Source organism: Sparus aurata, chromosome 23 (genome assembly GCF_900880675.1).
Source record: "Sparus aurata chromosome 23, fSpaAur1.1, whole genome shotgun sequence".
Classification (NCBI taxonomy): domain Eukaryota; kingdom Metazoa; phylum Chordata; class Actinopteri; order Spariformes; family Sparidae; genus Sparus; species Sparus aurata.
In genome coordinates this window covers 314,555-337,527 of record NC_044209.1, presented here as the reverse complement: position 1 = coordinate 337,527, position 22,973 = coordinate 314,555, and the positions used below count along the sequence as shown (strand labels likewise).

At 42.6% G+C, this 22,973-nt stretch overlaps 1 protein-coding gene across 1 annotated transcript; it reads left to right on the top strand.

Annotated features, from left to right (window-relative positions):
- Positions 1-168: 168 nt before the first annotated feature.
- On the top strand, positions 169-21,618 carry timm29 (translocase of inner mitochondrial membrane 29). The gene is made up of 2 exons (XM_030407798.1): positions 169-403; positions 19,968-21,618. The coding sequence occupies exons 1-2, from the start codon at positions 301-303 to the stop codon at positions 20,654-20,656; spliced, it is 792 nt and encodes a 263-aa protein (XP_030263658.1). The 5' UTR covers positions 169-300; the 3' UTR covers positions 20,657-21,618.
- The last annotated feature ends 1,355 nt before the right edge of the window (positions 21,619-22,973 follow it).

Here is a 22,973-nt window from a genome sequence, read left to right as displayed (position 1 = left end):
ATATTCTTTTTTTTTTTTTTTTTTTTTAAGGTGGCTTTTTGATAAAAATAAAACTCGTATATGTGTCATTTAAAATAACGCCGCACATTTTACGCATTTCCACTTCACATCAAAATTCCATGGTAAACATGGACTTTCATATTCAAGTGACAGCAAGCGGAACGTTTGCGAAGTACCGCCTTCTGTCGGAAGATTAAAAGCGATTCACCTCTTGGGCTCCATTTTGGCTCCATGTGAGCTGTCTAGTCTGACAAGCAGGATGGTTCTTCGGCCTGAAGGTGAAGGTGACCGTGGCAGTGGATGAAATCTGTTAAAATGGCTTCGTTACGTGTAGTGAGGAGGATGTTCTGTGCGGCGGCAGACACAGGCAGCCGGTGGGAAAGACTGAAGAACAGTAAAGCTGGTGAGACACAGAGTACACGACTCATTTAGGGCAGCTATTTAGTGTAACAGTTAAGGCTGCAGGGACCGCACTAGCTCGGTTTGACACATGTAGGTAAACTTTGGTTTATCATCCTGCCAAGTTCACTTCAGTTCACTGGTAATATGGTGTTTGTAAAAGGGACACATGAGAGACATGTTGTCATTTATTGGAATTGCCGAAATACCTACTTCTGTAAACACACTTATAGTAGAACGTCTATGCTTATACCCACTTGATGCTGCATTCAATTGCATGTTGGACATCGGTATTTCCGTCTCAGTATAAACATGACCACTCGCTGCAAACGGTGTTTAAATGGCGGGTGCAAAAATGCAAAGGCATTTATCAGTGTTGACTGGCCTTTCAGTGTTTTTTTTTTTTTTTTTTTTTTTTTTTACCTCTGAGATATATCATCACGTTTTAATATCGTGAGATCTTGTCACAAACCTGGGGCCTCATTTATAAAACTGTGCGTAGGATTGACGTCAAAAGGTTGCGTACGCACGAAACGCCGAAAGTGCGTACGCACAAAAATATCCTGATTTATCCAGCTTATTCCTAACTTCGTGAGTTTACCCATGGTTCATAGCGGTATTAGGTTATGCTCTTCCGGTTGAACTGGCTGACCTCGGTGTTTACGCTAATGTAGCTGTCATGCTCGCACTTAAAACCGGCTTTTAACACAAAGAAGGCGACAGAATGGATAAAAATCGGAGGTGGATACACAGTACAGACGTTTTAATAAGTCGTTAGGACAGTTCTCACAGTGCCTCACCCGTCAGTTCTCACGGAGTGGGCAGATGACATGAAGCATTAGCCCGACGTTAGCTACATCGACATGTAGCTAACGTCTTATATCTTATCTTATCTTATATATTATATCTTATATTTTCTGAAGGTGTTGACGGCGGAGAATTACGCAGTTACAAAAGCACAGAAGCATACAACTACCTGCACAGTAACAAAATGGGGAAAGTACAACAACGGCACATGTTGTACCTGAGCTCATTTTAAAAACAATTTAGCACTTATGACCTAACGCTAGTTGTTTAGGGCTAGCTTAGCGGCAGCGGTCAGTCATGCAGTTGCAAGGCAACCGGAAACAGACAACCACCGGCGGAAGTAGTTATCTGTCATGGCAGCCCCCATAGGCTTCCGAGGAAACAGATGGATTAAATAGTGCGCACGCACGTCCTACGCCGATTTCCCTTCATAAATCACACTCAAATCAATCCACTCTAAATGCCTATAAATATTCAGAGAAACTCCCCTAATTAATATTCATTCATGACTGACAGCATGCCGAAAGCAGAGAGAAAGGTGAAGAAGCGCAGTTCCACCCAGTGTGAGGTGGAAGTTCTTGTCGGGGAGGTGGAGAAGAGGAAGGCTGTATCATTAGGTGGACACAGTGTTGGGTCGGGTCACCAATGCCAAAACGGCTCTAGAGTGGCAGCATGTGGCAGACAATGTAAATGCTGTTGCCTCAGAAAGTCGGAGTGTGAAAAACTGGCGGGGATCATCAGGGAATCCCTCCTGAGTGACGTTGTGACGGAGGTGGAGGGGGACACCGGTGTTGGCCCAATTCATTCTCACTCGGTGCTCTTATAGCAACTTGAGTGCAGTTAGTGGTACCGATTACATTTGGGAAACTGGACATGGCTGGAAATTGTGCATTTTTATTTGCCTGTTCACCCACTGTATAAGGAAACTTTATGTACTGCTGCGACAAACCAATTATACTAGGGCTGGGTATTGTTAAGAACCTCACGATTCGATTTCGATTCTTTAGGTCGCAATTCGATTCAATATCGATTGGATTCAATATTGACTTAAATGCTTCGATATCGATTCAGTAATAAGTAGTTATAAACAAATAATTAGAGTACCTGTTGATGATTTTTTAATTAAAAAAAGTCATCTTAAATCATAAAACTTTCCTCTAGGAAGTTCTAGTTCGAATTGAAATGTAAACAAATTGAAATGTAAACAAAGGTACTCGATGTGTTTAGTTATAAAATAGTGCAGCCATAGTTAAGCTGAGAAAGTGCCATTGTTTCTGGGACTGCATGGTACACTTTTGTCTGACGTAAACAGACATGACCGCAGTCCCTCCGCCCTCCGGCTAGACGTGAGGGGTAAACGTTGACACTGATCCCCCCTCTCTCCCCGGAGGAGAGTGCTACTCGCGGGCGCACGGTGCAGCAGCCAGGGTGAGATCGGCTGCGCTCGGAGTTTACAGTCTCTGAAATAGCGGTGCGTCAGACATCGGCTACCCGCCTCCGCAGTTACGCCGCTGTTTCCGCGGCGCATCACCCTCCGACCCTCTAGCGAGGTCGCGGGCAAAACGCTTCCAGCTGCTGGAGGCGGGGACCGAGAGGTCCGGCGAGGGACAGCAGGTGGTCGCTTGCCCAAATCGATTCAGAGGATTTTATGGATCGATATTGAATTGGGAAAAAATATATTGCAATGCATTGATGAATCGATATTTTTACCCACCCCTAAATTATACCCCATAACACGTCTGGCCTAACACGGCTAAAGGTTGGCTGGGATATCCCTGACTTGTCAATTCCCTCTTGAATGTGCCGGTTGAAACCCGAGTGTTGTGAGCACTTGAAGCGGGACCGGCACGGCGTGGTTTCTGCGGGTCCTCCTCTCTAACGCTGGGCTCAATACCGCACATAGATCCAAGAGGACAGCTCGTGGGAGTCGGAAACGGCTTATCAGCCACTCGTCACTGTTGGCCAGTGGATCTTGCTGGTCACTGAAGTTCCGCTCCCTCCGTATCCTTCCGTTTGCCACATCTTCCAACAGTGCCAAAGCAGCCATTGTGCGCCATAACGCATTGTAAATACATGCCTTTATTTACCCATCTATTAGGTAATATCTGCTTCACGTGTGAGAATTACCCTGACTGACTAACAGTCCTTCAGACTAACAATATAAGATAATTATAGTCTTTATCTGTATGGCAACAAAACACTGTTACAAAGTGTTTTATGCGTTATGCATTGAAAACGGAGATGAAACGAAATGTGCTATATGGTATAGGATATTAATATATTAAACTGCATTCATATCAGTGTAAACGTAATTTGCTCTACTGTTGTCTTACTTTTGTCCTAAATCATATGTTTCCCATGTGCACTCCAGGGAGTATGTTTGTTTATTCATTGTAGAAATAGTTTTTTTTTTAATGCATTTCTTGCAAATAAGCTGTTGATATATGAGAGGTAATATTACTATTTATTTTACACGATCAGTAGGCTATCTGTTTCACAGTTTCTCCTTACCCCAGTTATGTGCGTACGCATGGGTCAGAGTTTGCGTGGAGGACCGCACATTTTCCCATCAAGTTCTCTTTTTATAAATCCCACGGTGTGCGTAGAGAGTTGCGTACGCACAGAAGAAGGCGTACGCAACTCTCTACGCACACCGTTTATAAATGAGGCCCCTGGTGATTATGTCGGCGAACTACGTGGCTCTTATTTCCGACTTTACACGGACCCTTTTGGTCTGTGGATGTTTTGGTTATATGATTTTTGTTTTAAAATACAAAAAATAAAATTGAAATACAAGGCGTTTTTCTTTTTGATGGTCAAAAAGGGATGAGCGAAATTTAAAAAATGTTAAGATTTTCATTTTCTATTTCATATAATAGTGGAGCGGATAAGTGCTACAATCTTTCAATTTGTGATACAAGCGTGAAAATTGGCATGAGCAGTCTCCATGGGTCACTTGACAAGAGAATTGTCTGAGACATTTGATATTTCAAGATGGCGGCCATTTCTCAAAATGGCCGACACCTTAGTGGATCAGTTAAGTGATATAATGGTTTATTTGGCGATACAAGCATGAAAATTGGCATGAGCAGTGTCTGTGGGTCACTTGAGGATAAGCCACCCACAGCTACTTGAAATTTCAAGATGGCGGCCAGTTTTCAAGATGGCCGACAATTTAGTAGAGCGGTTTGATTTAAGAAATCATTTAGTTGGTGATACGAGCATGAAATTTGCCATGAGCCGTCTCAAAGGGTCATTTGACAAGAAACCACCCACATCAACTTGAAATATCAAGATGCCGGCCATTTTTCAGGATGACTGCCGCCCGCCACATAGATCTTTCTCATAGAAATGTATTGGGTTCCTCAAAAGGCTCTATCAAGAGAGGTTGTTTGACTGTGTTTTGTCTGACTCCTCGCCCACGACCTGTCCAGTTTGGTAAAACCTGTCAGGAGTTGCCTCCCACCGACATTGCTCTTTCAGGGTTCACTTAGGTACACAAGCTCCCTTACCACGACAAGGTAACAGGCACAGTCGTTTTTTTTTTAAAGTTATTTTTATTTTTTTAACTAACAGCCATTGAATTTGTCAAATAAATACAAAGGGGTGGGGAAACAAAAAATAAGATCAAGATGAGGTTTGTGTGGTTAGCAGTTCTTTAAGATAGGAGGGGGCGTTTCCATGGTGAGTGAGGAGGGAGACCTTGTAATCAATCCTGGCGGAGATGGGAAGCCAATGAATTGAATGGAGGATGGGTGTGATGTGTTCATACTTTCGCACTCTCATCAGGATCCTAGCAGCGCTGTTTTGCACATACTGGAGCCTTTGGATGCTCTTGCTGTGGGTTCCAATTAGAGATGCACCGATCAGGATTTTTGGGGCCGATCACCAATCACCGAAAGCAGTATCTGCCGATCACTGATCACAGCTTCAAATCCATAAATTCTTCTATATTATTGTCTTGTATAACTTTCATATATTTAATTATTGATTCTTCTTACACAACATTGACATTGTATTATTAAGTATAAAAATTAGGAGATGAGAAAGTATCATGAATTGACCACCGTTTTATTGCAGGCTGAGGCAATGTGCAATATTTCACACTCTAGAGACTCTCTTAGAGACAACTTGGACTCAGCTTACATAGAGTAACTGTAGCTTACTAGTGGGAATGCATGCAGTAAGGGTGGGAATTTTGTCATTTTAGGGGCAAGTCCATTTGGCCTTCAGTTTTTTTTCAGGGGCACCAAGGCCACATGACAGGGCACAAAGGCCACTGGGTAAAATGTGTTGATTTACCTTTCAGACTGATACCATAACATCCTAATTTATAATAAGACATGGATTGTGTATTAAAACATTTTTTTATACCAAAATCAAGTTAAAGTTACATTTGAAAGTAGTTTTTGTTAAGTAGGGTTAGGGTGAGGTGGGTTTTGTGACACCTCACTGAATATTAGTGTTATTGAATATTTCTCCCAATAGAAATTCCCCAAAATTATGGCAGAACACATTTTTTCCAAACAAAAAATTGTAGAATAACCAGCAGGAAACCACTGATGTGTGGAGTGATTTTGGTGACACTACACTCTGAATAATAGCGAAGTTATTAATTAATTTTTTGTAGTTTCTCTTTTCGGTGTTACACTTTTTAGACGGTCCCTGCGCCCTCGTCTCACAGACGGCTGATCATACAGACCAGAGTTAATGTCCAGACGCTCGTTTTGATTAACATACGGTTGTAGCTCGTTGTCTACCTTTACCAGGTAGAAAAGAGCCGTCGTTTGTGTTTTAACAAGGTTTCACTTATGAGTTATTGATCCGGGAAGTTTGAATCTTTGAATATATTTCCAACTTTACCGGACTAAATCCTACCACATAAGTCAGTTACGTATCATGTCAAAACTGGCTGCGCTCACTTTCGCACCTGTGCTGTAAGTTTCGTTCTTCTGTTTTGAGACGCTGCTGCTGTTTGAGAGGCTTTCACGTGAGATCATCGTGATGATGAGACTCCACCTGCGCGAACCGCGGACTCACTGAAGTTACTGTGAGTGACTACTGTGCACTCAGGTGGCTGTAATTAAAGGCAAGCTCGCTACGCTGACCGGGCCAGGGGCACAGAGGCCACTGTGGCCGTATGATGAGTTTTTTTTTCACGGGGCATCAAGGCCAAAGTGCGGGGCAACGGCGGCCATGAAATTCCCTCCCTGCATGCAGTTAATGCACTGTCTTTATACTTAAACGTCATCTGATCGGCCTGATGTGATCTATTTTGAGAACTCCGATCAAAACCGATAGGGGCATTATCGGCGGATTGCGATCGGTTGCCCATCGATCGGTGCATCTGTAGTTCCAGTCAGTAGTGCATTGCAGTAATCCAGCCTGGAGGAGACAAAGGCATGGATGAGCTTTTTGGCGTCAGGAAAGGAGAGTGAGGGTCGGAGTTTGGCAATATTTCTGAGGTGATGGAAGGAGTTTTTGCAGAGACGTTTGATGTGAGCCTCAAAGGTGAGGTGAGGGTCAAATATGACACCAAGGTTAGTGACGGATGTGGAGAGGGGAATGACCTGCCCGTAAAAAGTGATGCTGGTTATGGAGGATGACTGGATCTGGTGAGGGGTGCCAACAAGTATAACTTCTGTTTTGGAGCTGTTTAACTGCAGGAAGTTGTGCTTCATCCACGCCTTTATCTCCTCCAGACAGGTGGTGATAAGAGATAGTGGTGATGGTGGAAGCAAAGTTGCAGAGGGGCTTGAGTCCATTTTAATGTACAGTTGTGTGTCATCTGCATAACAGCGAAATGAGACTCCAAAGCAACTGATGATCTGACCAAGGGGGAGCATGTAGAGTGTGAAGAGGGTGGGGCCAAGGACTGACCCTTGAGGGACCCCACATGTGACAGTGTGTGTCCCTGATCTTGCACCTCCAATGGAGACGTACTCTGTCCTGTCGGTGAGATACAAGTGGAACCAGTCGAGAGCGGTGTCAGTGAGTCCGATGGTGTGATGTAGCCGGTTGAGAAGTATACAGTGGTCGACAGTGTCGAATGCTGCAGACAACTCGAGGAGGATGAGGAGAGAGGGTGAGCCAGCATCAGCCGTCATCAGCAAGTCATTTGTGACCCTCATCAGAGCTGTTTCAGTGCTGTGGGCAGAGCGGAAACCAGACTGAAACCTTTCGAAAAGGTTGTTGTGTTTCAGGTGATCCTGTAGGCGGGCAGAAACAGCTTTTTCTAGTACCTTGGAGAGAAATGGAAGGTTGGAAATGGGCCTGTAGTTGGCAAGGATTTCAGGGTCCAAGGAGAGTTTTTTAAGGATTGGTCTGATTATGGCAGTTTTTAGGGCAGGTGGAACATGGCCAGCTTGGATGGAGTTGTCTATCACTGTGGTGATCAGAGGACTTATGATAGAGATGTTTGTTTTCACCAGGGCTGTAGGAAAGGGGTCGAGGACACAAGTAGAGGGTTTCATCCTCCTGATGATGTCCTCAACCTCTTGCTGTGAGTCTTCAGGGAAGCAGTGGAGAGGCTGGGAGATCGCAGACTGTGGGTCGACAGTCCGGATAGGTAGAGTGGAGAGACAGCCAGATAGGATGGCATGGATGGAGTCAATTTTGGAGCTGAAAAAGGCCATGAAATTGTTGCAGTGTTCTTCTGTAGTGCGGGGCTGTTTGTGGCTTGAGGAGATGATTAATGGTGGAGAATAGCTGCTTAGAGTTTCCAGTATTCTCTTTTATTATGTTGGAGTAAAATTTTGATTGTGCTTCTCTGAGGGATTTTGAGTAGGCCCTTTGATGTTCCCGATAGGCTTGTTTATGCACAGTGAGTTCCAAGACTTTGCAACGCCGCTCCAAAGCACGCCCAGCTGTCTTCATTTTCCGCAGTTTGGGAACCAGGGTGTTGAACGGAAGAAGCTGACTGTTCTGATCCTAACGGGTGCATGGAGATCCAGGATGTTACCCAGGGTTTTATTATAGAAATCCATAGAATCACTGGCTGATGAAAGCTGAGCAGAAAGAAGGCACTGGAGGTCCACAGTCAAATTTTCTTGGTTGATGTTTTTCAGGTTCCTAAAGCGAAGTTGGTGATTTTTCTTAATATGGAGGGATGGAAATGGTAACTCCATGGAGATGACCTTGTGGTCAGACACGCCTAGGTCATACACCTGTAGATTGCTGATAGGGGCAGAATAATTCGATTACAAAAAATAGTCGAAGCAAAATCTCTGCCTCAAGGCTTCATTTAGTTCCTATCACCCGCGTTATGTGGCCTGTCTAGCTCAGGGATCATCAGGGCTTGAAGACCTCTGGCACGGTGCCGGAAATCCGGCGTAGCAATATTTTGGTGAAGTGTTTTTTTTTTTGTTTTTTTTTTTAATCATGTTGCCACAGCAACAAAAACAGACTGTAACCAGTCGTTTAAAGTGATAGTTCCAACTACCAATGGTACTCAAGGTAAGCAAGGACTTCTAGCTAATCAGAGCAGAGTAGGGCGGGCCTTAAGTTTTCAGGCACCTCAGACAACGCAGCCAGAGCGATTGATGTAACATTAGCCCAGAGGCAGCCCTGCACACTTTTCATTCAGACAAACTAATGCGACTGCCACAGTTGTTAGATTTCATCAATGAGACCAGCATTAATCTCCTAAAAAGAACTTAACCAGCCAGCGGTAAACCTCTAAAAGCGTGCGGATAAGTTACTTGGCTTGTTTTCTCCCCCGGGATGACGCCGGAGGTTGGCCCCGGGCGATCAGATCAGTAGACCGGCGCTGCTGCCGCTGTGACAGCCGTTGCCCTGGTCCCCGGTCGCGGCTCCCACAGACTCTGCACTGGATTAAACTATGACTTTCTCGCATGAAAAAATATTAAAACTGTGACGTGTTAACAGCGCTAAAGCCAGAATTAAAACGGCTTTTAGCAGCTTTACTGCTATCGCTGTCGATTGCCGCAAACTGGCGATAGCTATGCTAATTTCTGTTAGCCCGTCTATGAGGTTTTACATTATACATTAGCATTAAGCTAGCGGACTTTATGCTTAGTGATACTGGCTGTGTGTGTTTTGAACGTTGTTTCAAACTATGTGGGTTTAATTGAACATCTTTGATGCTTAAATTGCTGCTTAATATAGGCCTATTGCTTTACTCTTTTTATTTTATGTATGCCATTTTTACTGTAGGGTAGGCTAATCTTCAATTTGGAGTGACAAATAAAACCTTGAAGCAAAAAAAATTCCTTTTGTTGGAGAGCTGACATTGATGTATATACAGTAATTCAGTAACAGTTGTAAATATACCTTTGTATGGTTTATTTTTAATATTTTACCTTTCAAAAGCAAGCTCACTACTGTCCATCCCATAGAAGAACATGACAGCGGCAGCCTAGTTTGGAACTATCGGGAGCTGATCTATCTCATGTTAAAAGGATAGTTCAACATTTTGGCAAAATGCCATAATTGCCATTGCCATAATTTCTATACTATAGGGATTATGGCAATGGGCAAATTTGCCAAAATGTCAATGCAAGAATGTTAGTTTTTCAGATGCTCATATTTCATTATTAAAAACTTTGAAATTGTTATTATTATTATTACAACTTCTTGATGTGATACGTGATTGATACTCTAAGTGCACCAGATTAATTCATTTAGATTGCAAATTTATTTTTCTTCCCCCGGACGGGCTCGGGCTCGGGGCAAAAGTGAAGACACAGGCACGTCTGAGCTGTGGTATTCGCTGTAATGGGAAGTGCACTGGAAGTGCAAAAGGCTGAATGTGTGCCGATTTGGATTTGTTGTACAAAGCCACACTCACATTGACCAATAATGACCACCTTCAAGATATGGCCTCAGGATTGGCCCTACGTCATACCGACCAAATTTGGTAAAAATCGGTGTAGCTGTTCAAGAGATATAAACTTCCCATCTTTTTAGCGCCCCCTAGTGGCCAAAATTCTAGGCGGAAGTGGGCGTGGCCAATCGCAAAGTGATTCAGCTTCATTCAGGGAATCTGGGGATACAAGGTTTTTGAATGTGCGACATACGGTGTGGGAATTAAAGGCAAAAACATGTTGGCCTAGGTTAATGTGCCCCCTGCTGTAGTTTTTTGTGTCTGAGATATTCGCAGGAGTCTGGACCAACCCTCCAAATTGCACCGCCCTCCCTTGCACAGTTTAGCCTGCAGCACTCCCAATGCATAAAACATTTTCAGGCACAGGATTTTTTCCTGCTTCAAGCCCTGGATCATTTTTTCACACGGACTGTTATTGAGGACACACACCATGTTCAGAAATGAGAACCTGTCAGAGAATGTCCAACGTTAGAGACCATTTCCCACTTAAAAAAGAAGATAACAACGTGCAATGTGTCAACTGCAAAGCAGAACTGGCATACCACAACAGCACCTCAACAATGATTCAACATCTGAACTGGAAGCATCCAGCTGTTAACATCAGCGAACCAAGCGTCACCGACACATTGAACGTAAACATTGATGCTAGCCAATTTAACGTAGCCTAGCATCGCTAATTAGAGCATATGGTATTTGTGGAGGCTGTAGCCTGATGTCGGTATGACTAGATATCATGTTAAGATGTGGAAACTAATTTGTGTTTAAGTAGTGCTGGGCGGTATACCGGTTCAGACCGAATACCGGTGTATATTTTCGTTATGATATGAATTTTTAATATACCGCTGTATTTGATTACGCAACGTTCGAAACGCTGTGCCGTGGGACACTGTTTCAGACCGGACCCTTTTCAATGTTGCGCTTCTAAACAGGCATGGTGCGACGGCCAGGAGTAGTGGGGGTAAACAGTAGTGCTCTGGTGTTATGTTACGGTGAAGATGGATAGGATAGACATTGCAGTTCATCACTTCATCCGCGGACGTCAAGATGAGCAACTGGAAAGCCGCTGAGATCCGGGAGATGCTGGCGTCTCCTCGGTCTCTGTAGCTGTCAGCTTGTTGTTGTAGTGGCAAGCTACTTACGGTCGCAACTTTCAAATTAAAAGCCCCCCGCTAAGAACCCCATTCTAAACTTCAGTGAGGAGCAATATAAAGCTCTTACTTTGAAGACAAATTCGACCTGCTTCCTGTTAGCTATCTGTTGCTTGAGGCAGCTAATGGAGGGGGCGAGGCACTCTACCGCACGCTTCCTTTAATAGCGGGGATTTAACATCGGCGTGTGTTTGACTGAGGCGAGAATATGGGCCACGGGTCTATAATTAAGTAAATCTATCATGTGTCGCCACATTTCTTCCGATGCATATGTTGTATGTCACTGTTCACACCCAACTTCGTGCTTACAAAAAAAAAAAAAAAAATATATATATATATATATATATATATATATATATATATATATATATATATATATATATATATATATATATATATAATTTTTTTTTTTTTTTTTTTTTTTAATTCAGGAATGTTCTGTAGGATCTGATGGACTCACAAAAAATCCCAGCCCCTACCTAACCTGTCCCGTCCAGCTCAGCCCTGCACTGCACAGCCCAGCCCTTCAAAGAAGTGTTTGAGTGTTTCTGTTTTGTTAATGTTGTTCTGTTGTGTTTCAATTGAATTGTTCTATCCATTACCTTGAGATTTGAGGAGTTGCTGAATGTAAATTTTCTATGTAAAACATTTTCAGCCAGACCCCCCCCCCCGGATACCACCCCACCAACAAACACTGCCACATGTTTTCAAATGCATGAAGGAAAATACACGTCTGCCTCTTCATGACTACACGGGGATCCAACTGCATCCAAGTTAGCGGCTTGGTTGCTTACAGCATCTTCCCCCTTTGTCACAATGACTATATTGGCTCATGGCAATTTTCGTGCTTGTATCACCAACAAAATGATTTCTTAAGCCAAACTGCTGCACTAAGGTGTTGGCCATCTTGAAAAATTGCTGCCATCTTGAAATTTCAAGTGGCTGTGTGTGGCTTATTGTCAAGTGACCCACAGAGACTGCTCATGCCAATTTTCATGATTGTATCACCAAATAAACCATTATATCACTTAACTGATCCGCTAAGGTGTCGGTCATCTTGAAAAATGGCCGCCATCTTGAAATTTCAAATGTCTCTTCTGACTAAAATAAGCACTTAGCCGCTCCATTATAACAAAAAATAAAATCACTAGAAAACAGAAACGGAGGACAAAATGCCTGTTTTTTCAAATATTCTGAGACCGGATATTATCATTTACAGGACGGTGCTGTGTAGAAGAAACAGTAGGCTAGTAGGCTACGGCGGGGTAATCTACCATGACACGATGTCACAATGTGGTTATTATAGACACAGATTAAATATTTAACTATCATGTGTCATCACAGTAACAGCGTTGCATACGTTGGCAACTGTAAACACTCATAAATACATTATAAAAATACATCCTGCGGTTTGGTGCCGACTTTTATACTGAACAAATACGGAGTACTTAACGTTTATAATCATCAGAGAAGTTACAGACGTTTTTGGTTCCTCTGTGTTTCCTGAATATATCCGTACGTGTGTGAATGTGAAAATGAGAGACATTAACTTACAGCACTTTGTAGAAGGAGCTTTATAAAGTTCCCTCCATTGACTTGTATAAGTTCACGGGGCTGAGCTGCCACATCCAATATGGGGGCGACGCCGACGTACGGTCCAACACTGATACCTTTAGTTTATTACCAGGAATAATGACTGTAAAAGTACCATATGTTTCATGTGTCTGACTGTGAGACTAGGGGCTCTATCTTAACGATCTGAAACGCAAGTATCAAACGCAAAACGCAAGTAGTTTTGTGGGCGGATCTCAGGCGCTGTTGCTATTATGCCGGCGGGATAAATGACTCTAAATGATGTGTGGTTTGGGCGTAACGTGCAATAAACCAATCAGAGTGTCATCTCACATTCCCTTTAAAAGCAGGTGCGCTTGTTCCATGGCGGATTGCTATTATAATGGCGAATTTGCCAGGCGCACGCCAGGAACGGTTCACAGCCGAGGAGACCGACGTTCTCGTCAGGGCCGTAAAAGACTGAGAAGTGGCATTGTATGGGGATGGGAGAAACCCATCCAAATTAGCTTTGGTTAAACGGGCGTGGGAGGAAATTGCCACAATTGTTTCTACGGCTGGTATCCCCAGGACATCGCACCGGGCCTCGGGAGCAGTGCGCGCAGGCCAGCTGAAGGAGGGAGCAGCGCAAACATCGAGGTGCAGAGGATCCAGACCCACTACACGCCGTGGCAGCATTGTCAGACCGGACCACACTGTCCAGGATGCGGCAAGGTATTAATGCCCGTCTTGACTGGGTGGCGATGTTGCCGCGGCCTCTCAGGCGCATCGCCTCAAGTCTCCAAACGCACCACCTGCTCCTGTTGTGCCCCTTCCTCCTCCTCCCCCAGCTCCATCTCCGTCCACCCACTCCACTAGAGCAACTCCCGGACACTCACGGCTACGGTGGGCGCATCACGTGTCTATCACAGGGAAAAAGAATTAGTTCTTCTGTTTAAATCTTTTAAACTTTTTTTTGTATGGTTTGCAAAAATGGGAACTGCTTCCTTGTAGATGAGAGAAGCAAAGTGTATGCACGTTGAGCACACGCTACATTATGGCCAAGCATGCGCCCTTAAAATAGCATCTGAATAAGCGCCACTGACTTTAGACTAGGTTTTTCCTGGTCTGTTGCGGAATTGTTTTCTGAAACAGCAAAATAGCACCAGTGAACGTTTGCGCCGGAACACGCCTCTTCTTTTTGCTGAACTGCCCCCGGGAGCGCAAATTCATTCCCTAATTTACGGATGTGCGTCTGTGGAGGGAAAATTCCAATGTGCGTCGAATGCAAAATAGGAATTATTACAAGCGCCAGTGTACAAAGTCAATTGCGCTTAGTGCAAGATAGAGCCCTACAGGTGTATGAATCGTGACTCATTCAAATCTTTAACCTGGGTCATTAAAATAACCTGTGAGTCGCGAATCTCTAGTATCATTGACTCGAATCTCTTGAGTCCTCCTATAATCAAATCTAAAATGATAAATGGCGTCACGCAGAGCCGTATACATAGCAAGCTCGTAGCCCACTAGCCCTGGGCTTGCTACGAGCTACTAGCTATGAGCTTGCTACTAGCTACCGGCATCGAGGCACGTGAGCTACGAGTCGGCTGTGTTTCCTGCATCGCGGCTCACGAGCTACGTGTCGGCTGTGTTTCCTGCATCGCGGCTCACGAGCTACGTGTCGGCTGTGTTTTCCGGCATGGCGGCTCACGAGCTATGAGTTGGCTGTGTTTCCGGCATCGAGGCTCACGAGCTACGAGTAGCCCGCAAGCCGATGCGGGAAACACTCGTAGCTAGTAGCTCGTTCACACCAAAAGCGATAAAATCGCCTGTGGCCGTTCTGATCGCTCACATCGCGTCGCTTAGTGTTGCACAGTAAAACGATACTAGAAAGGTACCGCGGTACCCAACCGTTAAAAACAATACTTTCTCACGTTTTATTAGTATCGGTACTTTATGAACTTTGTGCGACAGTGGGGCAGCGTGTCTGTGTGCAGCTTCTCTCTGCTTCCTCACTGCCTGCAGCCAGAGTGGGCGTGGTTTCACGGTGACAGACGTGTTGGCTCTCTTGGTCATTATGGATTTACAGCATCGTTTACAGATGGGCTTTGCGGTGTCCGTGGGCTTGCCCTTACTGTCGGCAACGTAAGCGAGATTTTTCAATATTTTGCTCCGTGCATCTGCTTTTTCAACAAGCCTAGGACGGTTGGCAGGAGCACTCATGCCACTTTCAGCTGACAGGCATGCGGACTTGTTTAAAGAGTTCAAAGAGCTGCAGGTTAGCGATAGATAACATAACGTTAAATATCCTATAGATGTAAGTCAAGCAAGGTTTTTTTTTTTGTGACAAGCAAATTATTTTCACCATCAGAGCTGCACGAGGCAGTCGGGGGTAAAGCTAACTGTTTAACAGTCCAATGTGGTTCCACACATCTCTGTATGCAAACGCAACGTTCACACTGGTAACATGAACCTTACCATAACATGCGCTGGTGTTCACAAGTATGCTGATCAACAACACCACTTAATTATCTATTTTAAGTCAGTCAGTACTAGTAATATAATCATAGCATGTACATTTTGTCAATAATAAATAATATATATTGTAATTTATATAATTACAAAATGGTCTGATTAGAGTACAGACCTCCACCAGGTCTGGGTCATTTGTGTTGTACTTTAGTGCACTAATGTAGTTTGCAGGCTAATGATCCGGGTTTGAACTTTATCAATATGAAATGCAAATTGCAAATTTCCCCTTTGTGGGACAAAGTATTGTCTTATTTTATGAATTGCCAGACTTAGTTAATGTCATTTATGTTCATTATTTTTATGCCGAATAAAATTGTAGTTAATGTGCTGTTAATTTTTTTCTACTACTGGCACTGAGCTTTTAATGAAAAATCAGGTTATTTAATAATCTCTGAGAGCAAACAAGACAAATGAACAAAACAAGAAGACACTTGTCTTCTTGGATACAGAAACTATAATGCTCAGCAGCTTTTACAAAAATATATATATATAATAAAAAGAAATAAATCATTTTAAGTTCCACACTCTGTCATCTAAAATTTATGCCATTACTTTTGATGATGTTTTAGTTTTCCGCTGTGGTATCGTTTCAGTATTGGTATCGAGATATTTTAGGCAGGGTTTGTACCGAAGTCATAATTTTGGTATTGTGACACTAGCGTCGCTGACTGACAGCGACTGAAGCGACCTATCATCAACTGTAAACATACACAACATTACTATCTCTCCCTCTGCATATAGACACAGCATGTTACCTTTGGTTAGAGATGCCCCGATCAGGATTTTTGGGGCCGATCACCGAAAGCGGTATCTGCTGATCCCGGTATTGCCGATCACCGATCACAGCGTCAAATCCATAAATTCTTCTATATTGTTGTCTTGTGTAACTATCATATATTTAATTAATGATTATTCTTACACAAAATTGACATTGTATTATTAAGTATAAAAATTAGGAGATGAGAAAGTATCATGAATTGACCACCGTTTTATTGCAGGCTGAGGCAATGTGGCAATTTTAATACCAATATCAAGTTAATGTTGCATTAGAAAACAGTTTTTTTTAAGTAGGGTTAGGGTGAGGTGATTTTTGTGACACCACACTGAATATCAGTGTTACTGAATATTTCTCCCAATAGAAGTTCCCCAAAATTATGGCAAAGCACATTTTTTCCAAACAAAAAATTGTAGAATAACCAGCAGAAGACTACTGATGTGTGGAGTGATTTTGGTGACACTACACTCTGAATAATAGTGAAGTTATTGAATATTTTTTGTAGTTTCTCTTTTCAGTGTTGCACTTTGTAGACGGTCCCTGCGCCCTCGTCTCACAGACGGCTGACCATACAGACCCGGAGGACCGCTGGTTTTGATAAAAATACGATTGTAGCTCGTTGTCTACCTCACTATGGTAGAAAAGACCCGTCGTTTGTGTTTTAACAAGGTTTCACTTATGAGTTATTGATCCGGTAAGTTCGAATCTGTGAATATATTTCCAACTTTACCAAACTAAATCCTACCACATAAGTCAGTTACGTATCATGTCTAAACCAGCTGTGCTCGCTCGCTGTGCTTTAAGTTTCGTTCTTCTGTTTTGAGACGCTGCTGCTGTATGAGAGGCTTTCACGTGAGATCATCGTGATGATTAGACTCCACCTGGGCGAACCGCGAACTCACTGAAGTTACTGTGAGTGACTACTGTGCACTCAGGAGGCTGCAATTAAAGGCAAGCCCGCTACGCTGACCGGGCCAGGGGCACAAAGGCCACTGTGGCCGTACGATGAGATTTTTTTCACGCGGCATCAAGGCCAAAGTGCGGGTGGCCGCCGTTGCCAACGTGAAATTCCCACCCTGCATGCAGTCAATGCACTCTATATTGAAACGTCATCTTATCGGCCTGCTTTGATCTATTTTGAGAACTCCGATCAAAACTGATAGGGGCATTATCGGCCGATTGCGATCGGTTGCCAATCGATCTGTGCATCTCTACCATTGGTTTGCATTTATTTACATGTAGCCTTCCTACAGTAACCTTAACTCGCCAGACAGTCCAACAGCGTCTGCAACCTTCCTCCAAGCCTCATTTTTTTTTTCTGTTGTCTCTATAGACAAACAGGCTGGCGTCATATAGTTCCGGGAAACCGGAGACCGCTATTATAAGTTTCTCATCCATTGTTTTCCTCTCTTTGATTTGATTTTCCGCCCTTTTCCGCCTTTTTCCGCCTTCGGAATCCAGAGCAGCCCCCAATTGGCTGACGCCGCGGTCGCGCCGCTGCTCATTTGCATAAAGTTGAGCGTCTGTCAACCTTCTTCACTCGCGTTGTGTCTCTGAAATCGCGTCGCTCATGCCGCCGGTCGCTCCTCGTCGCCAGCGTACATTGAAAATGAATGGCAGCTGGTTGCCGTGGTCGCTCAAGTCGCTTTTGGTGTGAGCGTCCCATGAGTCAGAACAGGATAGCGCAAACAGCCGGCTACATTCTGAATGAGTAGCAGACGAGTGAGTGAAGTCTCTTCCTTGAGTCTGCGTGAAAAGCACATCCCTGTCATAGTACAACAGAAGCCATTCTTCCACTTCTTAAATAACATGATGTTACACAGTGTTCCCCAGGTAGCCTAGGCTACTGTAGGTTTGGTGTATAGATGTAGCATAATAAGCTGAAATTAGGTCGATTGATCTTGATTTAATGTGTAGCAAGGTCGGTCAGACTGGGGGCTGAAGAAGAGAGGCCGCTGACATCACTCTCCTGTGCCGCTTGGGATTGCAAGTCTTTGTTCATGTAAAGTTATTTATTTAAATAAAGCCTTAAAAAATGACATACTCTTATAAGAACATCAATATTTTACCTTTAAAGTAAATTCACACCTCCTTTGACAAACCAAATTGACAAATTGTAACTGTGTTGTATATCACATTTCAAAAGTAAACATAAAACAAATATAAAAATGAAAGAACAAATGAGAGGGGCATAAAATAAATTGTAAAACAATAAAAAATAAAATCATATAGACAAGTAAATTCATACTAATTAAATACAAGGGGTTTAGGAAAGGTTAAATTCTGCTATAAATGTATACAGTTTATTTGCATGGGGATTATTCATTAGTTTCAAACATTTTTGTAACAAGGAGAATTCATTCTCAAGAGCAAGCCACGAGGGGAGGGATTTGGCATACTGACACTTGTGTAATATTTTTGTAATAATAATGAGATTATTCAGTAAGAACTCAGTTTTTTTGTCTTCGAGGATTACTCCTATTAGTATATTTTGAAAGGACCAAGTGTCAGTATTTCTGGAGCCGGACAATATGAAGTCATGGAGAGATTTCCACAGATTTTGGACAGTCTCGCATTCATAAAACAGGTGCTCTGTTGTTTCCAGATTCGTTTTACAAATATAACAGTTTTCTACCACAAATTTAAACCTACTTTTCATAAATTCATTTGAAGGATAAATGTTGTTTATGGTTTTAAAATGAACTTTTTTACACTTCGGGGGAATTGGGAATTTCAAATATTTTGTTCGAATAGTTGATATTTCAGATTTGTTATAATCTTTAAGAGTGAGTGAGCTTTTTGTTCAACCTGCAAATGAGATGTTTACTAAGTACTGCCTTAAAAACTTATTGTTACTTTTTTCATTTATGAGGTCTAGATCATCTATCTTCACTTTGTGTAAATTTAGAGTTGGTATGTTCAAAATATTATTCTATGTTGATTGGAGAAAGACTTCTGGGATATTCTGTGAGACTTTCTTCTAGATCTCATTGGAGCAAAAGATTAAAATCATCTAAGTATGTTTCCATTTCGTTCCATTATGTGTATAACTGACCAAATTTGTTTTGTCATCCAGTCCTCCATAAACATAGACCTTCCTTGACTCAATATCACTCTATTGTGCCACAATGGGACATTATGGGGGCTGAAATTATGTTTGAACATCATTTTCCAATTTAACAGAACCTGTTGGTGATATCGAGATATCGAGGTGATATCGAGGTATCGAAAACTGGATTGCGAAATCAAATTGAATTTTGGAACATTTATGGCGGGGGGCAGGCATGAAAACAAAAATGCAATGTCCTCTTGTTTCCTTTTTATTTGTGTGACAAAATGAGTAGTCTTAAAAAAAAAAATTAAGATGCAAATTGGATGATTTATTACTCATTTTATTTGAGTCAAAAAATGAAGCTATATGCTAAAAAATAAAAAAGCGTTTCTGTTAATCCATTTTAATTTGAATTATGGTACAGATTCGCTTCCATATGCTTTGAAACTAGTGAGTAGTTCTAAAAGTTTAAGAAGTACTTATTGATTTATGATCAGCAAGATCCAACCCCCTCTTCCTGTACATGGGTTAGGGTTAGGGCATTAAATATAATGCATTATGTTGTTTGTTTCCTTGTAAAAAGTGTCAGTTTTTCGGCAGCATGTCTGTACCAGTCTGTATGCTTCTGTGTCTGTCACTGATCTCACCATTTACACTCAATTTATGAAACAAAACAACATTTAATGTAAAATGTTTTAATGTTAATTTGGCAAATGTTAGATATTTCTTTTTGTAAAAAACCAAAACACATGCAAGGTGTGAACTTGGCGACTTAGTGCTGTCCAATTGTGATCGGATCACTAAGGATGACGTTAATACCAGGTGTGATCAGCCTCTAAGTGTCCTGTCTTGTGTCTGCAGGTGTGTGGTTTCACGGCCTGGCTACTGACTACAAAGAGGCTTGTCGGGAGATATTTGTTGGTGCGTGGGAGCGGCCGGTCAAAGCCTCTGCGTATTTGAGTCTGCTGGGCGGGGCCTGGGCCTGTTTCTACACCAAACCTGATCAGTCATCCTTTGAAGCCACCCTGCTTGAGCATTCTGGCCAGCTATGCCTGCTGTCTCCGTGGATCCGCAATGCCACCTCCGACGTCCACGTGCAGAGCCTAGTACAGCTTCAGAATGAGGGCCGGCTCCGGCATATCAGCCTGGGTCTTCTGTCTCTGGTTTACCGCGCAGACTACAACCCAGATGTCACACTGTACGAAGCCCAGTGCTCCAACCTGTCAGTACCCTGGAGGGAGCTCCCTGAACGGATGCTAGATGTGGGCTTCATTGGACATTGGTGGATCCTGGACTCAAAGATGAAAGACTATGATGTGAACGAGAACGAGTTCAAGCATCTGCCAGCCCACATGCAGGCAACATCCCCACCCAGTGTTCAGGAGGTGGAAAGGAGCGAGAGGTTGCATAAAGAGTCATGGTTAGCTCTGACCATGGAGGGTGAGAAGAAGGAAACAGATGTTGTAGCCAAAAAGCAGGAGAGTGTCAGTGAAGACAGTCCAGTGGAAGCACTGCAACAGGAACAGACCTCAAGCATGAGAGCTGTGTGAAGCGGACTGCCAGGCAAACACATGCTGAATACAAAACTGTACAAGGGAAGTCTCATTTGTCATGCACCGTTGGATTCGACAGACCACTTTTAACATACATTTCTCAGCTCAGAACTGAGCTGTTCTACTGCCCCCGTAAACTACCAAGGAATTGGCAAACACTCTTTGTCTCGTTGAACAATAAGCAGCCATTTAAAATTGGTTCTGTTTTAATTTATTCCAACATGCTTTTTAATTTCACAGAAAATATTGCATATCATTTATACCATCAACCACAGGTTATCAGTTATGTCCAGATGTCTCCCTGGTGGTTTTTCTCACCGTTGGTTTGTTGACTGTTGGATAATGGTTGGTCACCTGGAGACAGAATTTTCCCTAGACATGACTAGATCTAAATGGTGTTCTGATCAATCTGAGCGAGGGTGTATGAACTTTTAGATGTAAACAACAGATTTCTTTGAACCCCTGTCTTCAAAAATGTGACATTATCAGTTATCTCATCAATAATGGCAATGAGAAGCAGGTAACTGTCCATTATTGGCATCAGCTGAAAAAAATGTATATCCCTATTTTGAAGCTGTTATTGTAAGGTAGAATAGTATGAAGTATAATCTGCAAAGTACCAAAAGTTAAAGCATTTTTTCTCTAAAATATCCCCTGGGACTGATATACCATGACATCATATTATCCAACTCTATGTGACATTATTATGATATATAGTTCAGAGGGTAAATGTCACTTTGATGGTGAAAGGTCACAAGACAAAAGGGCCGGGAACCTCTGGTTTTGTAACCTCATCATGAAGTGTGTTCTTTTATAATTGAAAAGTAACTGGTCACACTAACTGTCTGATAAATGTAGTAGTGTGACACAGACAGCACTGTCCTTTTAAAATGAAGTGGAATTGAACAAAATAAAGAAATACAATGGAAATACTGAAATAAAGTACTGGAACAAATGTACTGCAGTAGTAATGTGATATTCATATTCTGGACTCACCTTTTTACAAACCCCAATTCCAATGAAGTTGGGACGTTGTGTAAAACGTAAATAAAAACAGAATTCAATGATTTGCAGATCCTTTTCAGCTTAAATTCAATTGAATACACTACAAAGACAAGATATTTGATTTTCAAACTGATAAACTTTATTGTTTTTTTTGCAGATATTCACTCATTTTGAATTTTGAATCTACCTGCATTACATTCCAAAAGAGCTGGGACAGGGGCAACAACAGACTGGGAAACTTGAGGAATGCTTAAAAAAAACTTGTTTGGAACATTCCACAGGTGAACAGGCTAATTGGAAACAGGTGAGTGCCATGATTGGGTATAAAAGGCGCATCCCTGAAAGACTCACTCGTTCACAACAAGGATGGGGCGAGGTTCACCACTTTGTGAACATCTGCATGAGTAAATAGTCTTTCAGTTTAAGAACAATGTTTTTCAACGTACAATTGCAAGAAATTTAGGGATTTCATCATCTACAGTCTATAATGTCAAAGGAGAAATGTAGAAATCTGTGCACGTAAGAGCAAGGCCAAAAAACAACATTGAATGCCCGTGACCTTCGATCTCTCAGGCTGCACTGCATTAAAAACCGACATCATTCTGTGAAGGATTTTACCACATGGGCTCAGGAACACTGGAAAACCACTGTCAGTTAACACACTTCGTCGCTACATCTACCAGTGCAAGTTAAAACTCTACCATGCAAAGCGTAAGCCCTATATCAACAACATCCAGAAATGTCGCCGGCTTCTCTGGGCTCGAGCTCATCTGAGATGGACTGATGCGAAGTGGAAAAGTGTTCTTTGGTCTGACGAGTCCACATTTCAGATAATTTTTGGAAATCCTGGACGTCATCTCCAACGGGCCAAAGAGGAAAACGACTGTCCAGTTCGTTATCAGCGCAAAGTTAAAAAGCCACCAAAAGGCACCATAAATGCTGAAAGGTACATACAGATTTTGGAGCAATATATGCTGCCATCCAAGCAATGTCTTTTTCAGCAAGACAATGCAAAGCCACATTCTGCGCATGTTCCAACAGCGTGGCTTCGTAGTAAAAGAGTGCGGGTATTAGACTGGCCTGCCTGCAGTCCAGACCTTTCTTCCATGGAAAATGTGTGGCGCATTATGAAGCGCAAAATATGACAGCGGAGGCCTCGGACTGTTGAGCAATTACAGTCATACATCAAGCAAGATTGGGAAAGAATTCCACCTACAAAGCTTGAACAATTAGTGTCCTCAGTTCCCAAATGCCTATTGAGTGTTGTTAAAAGGAAAGGGGATGTAACACGGTGGTAAACATGCAGCTG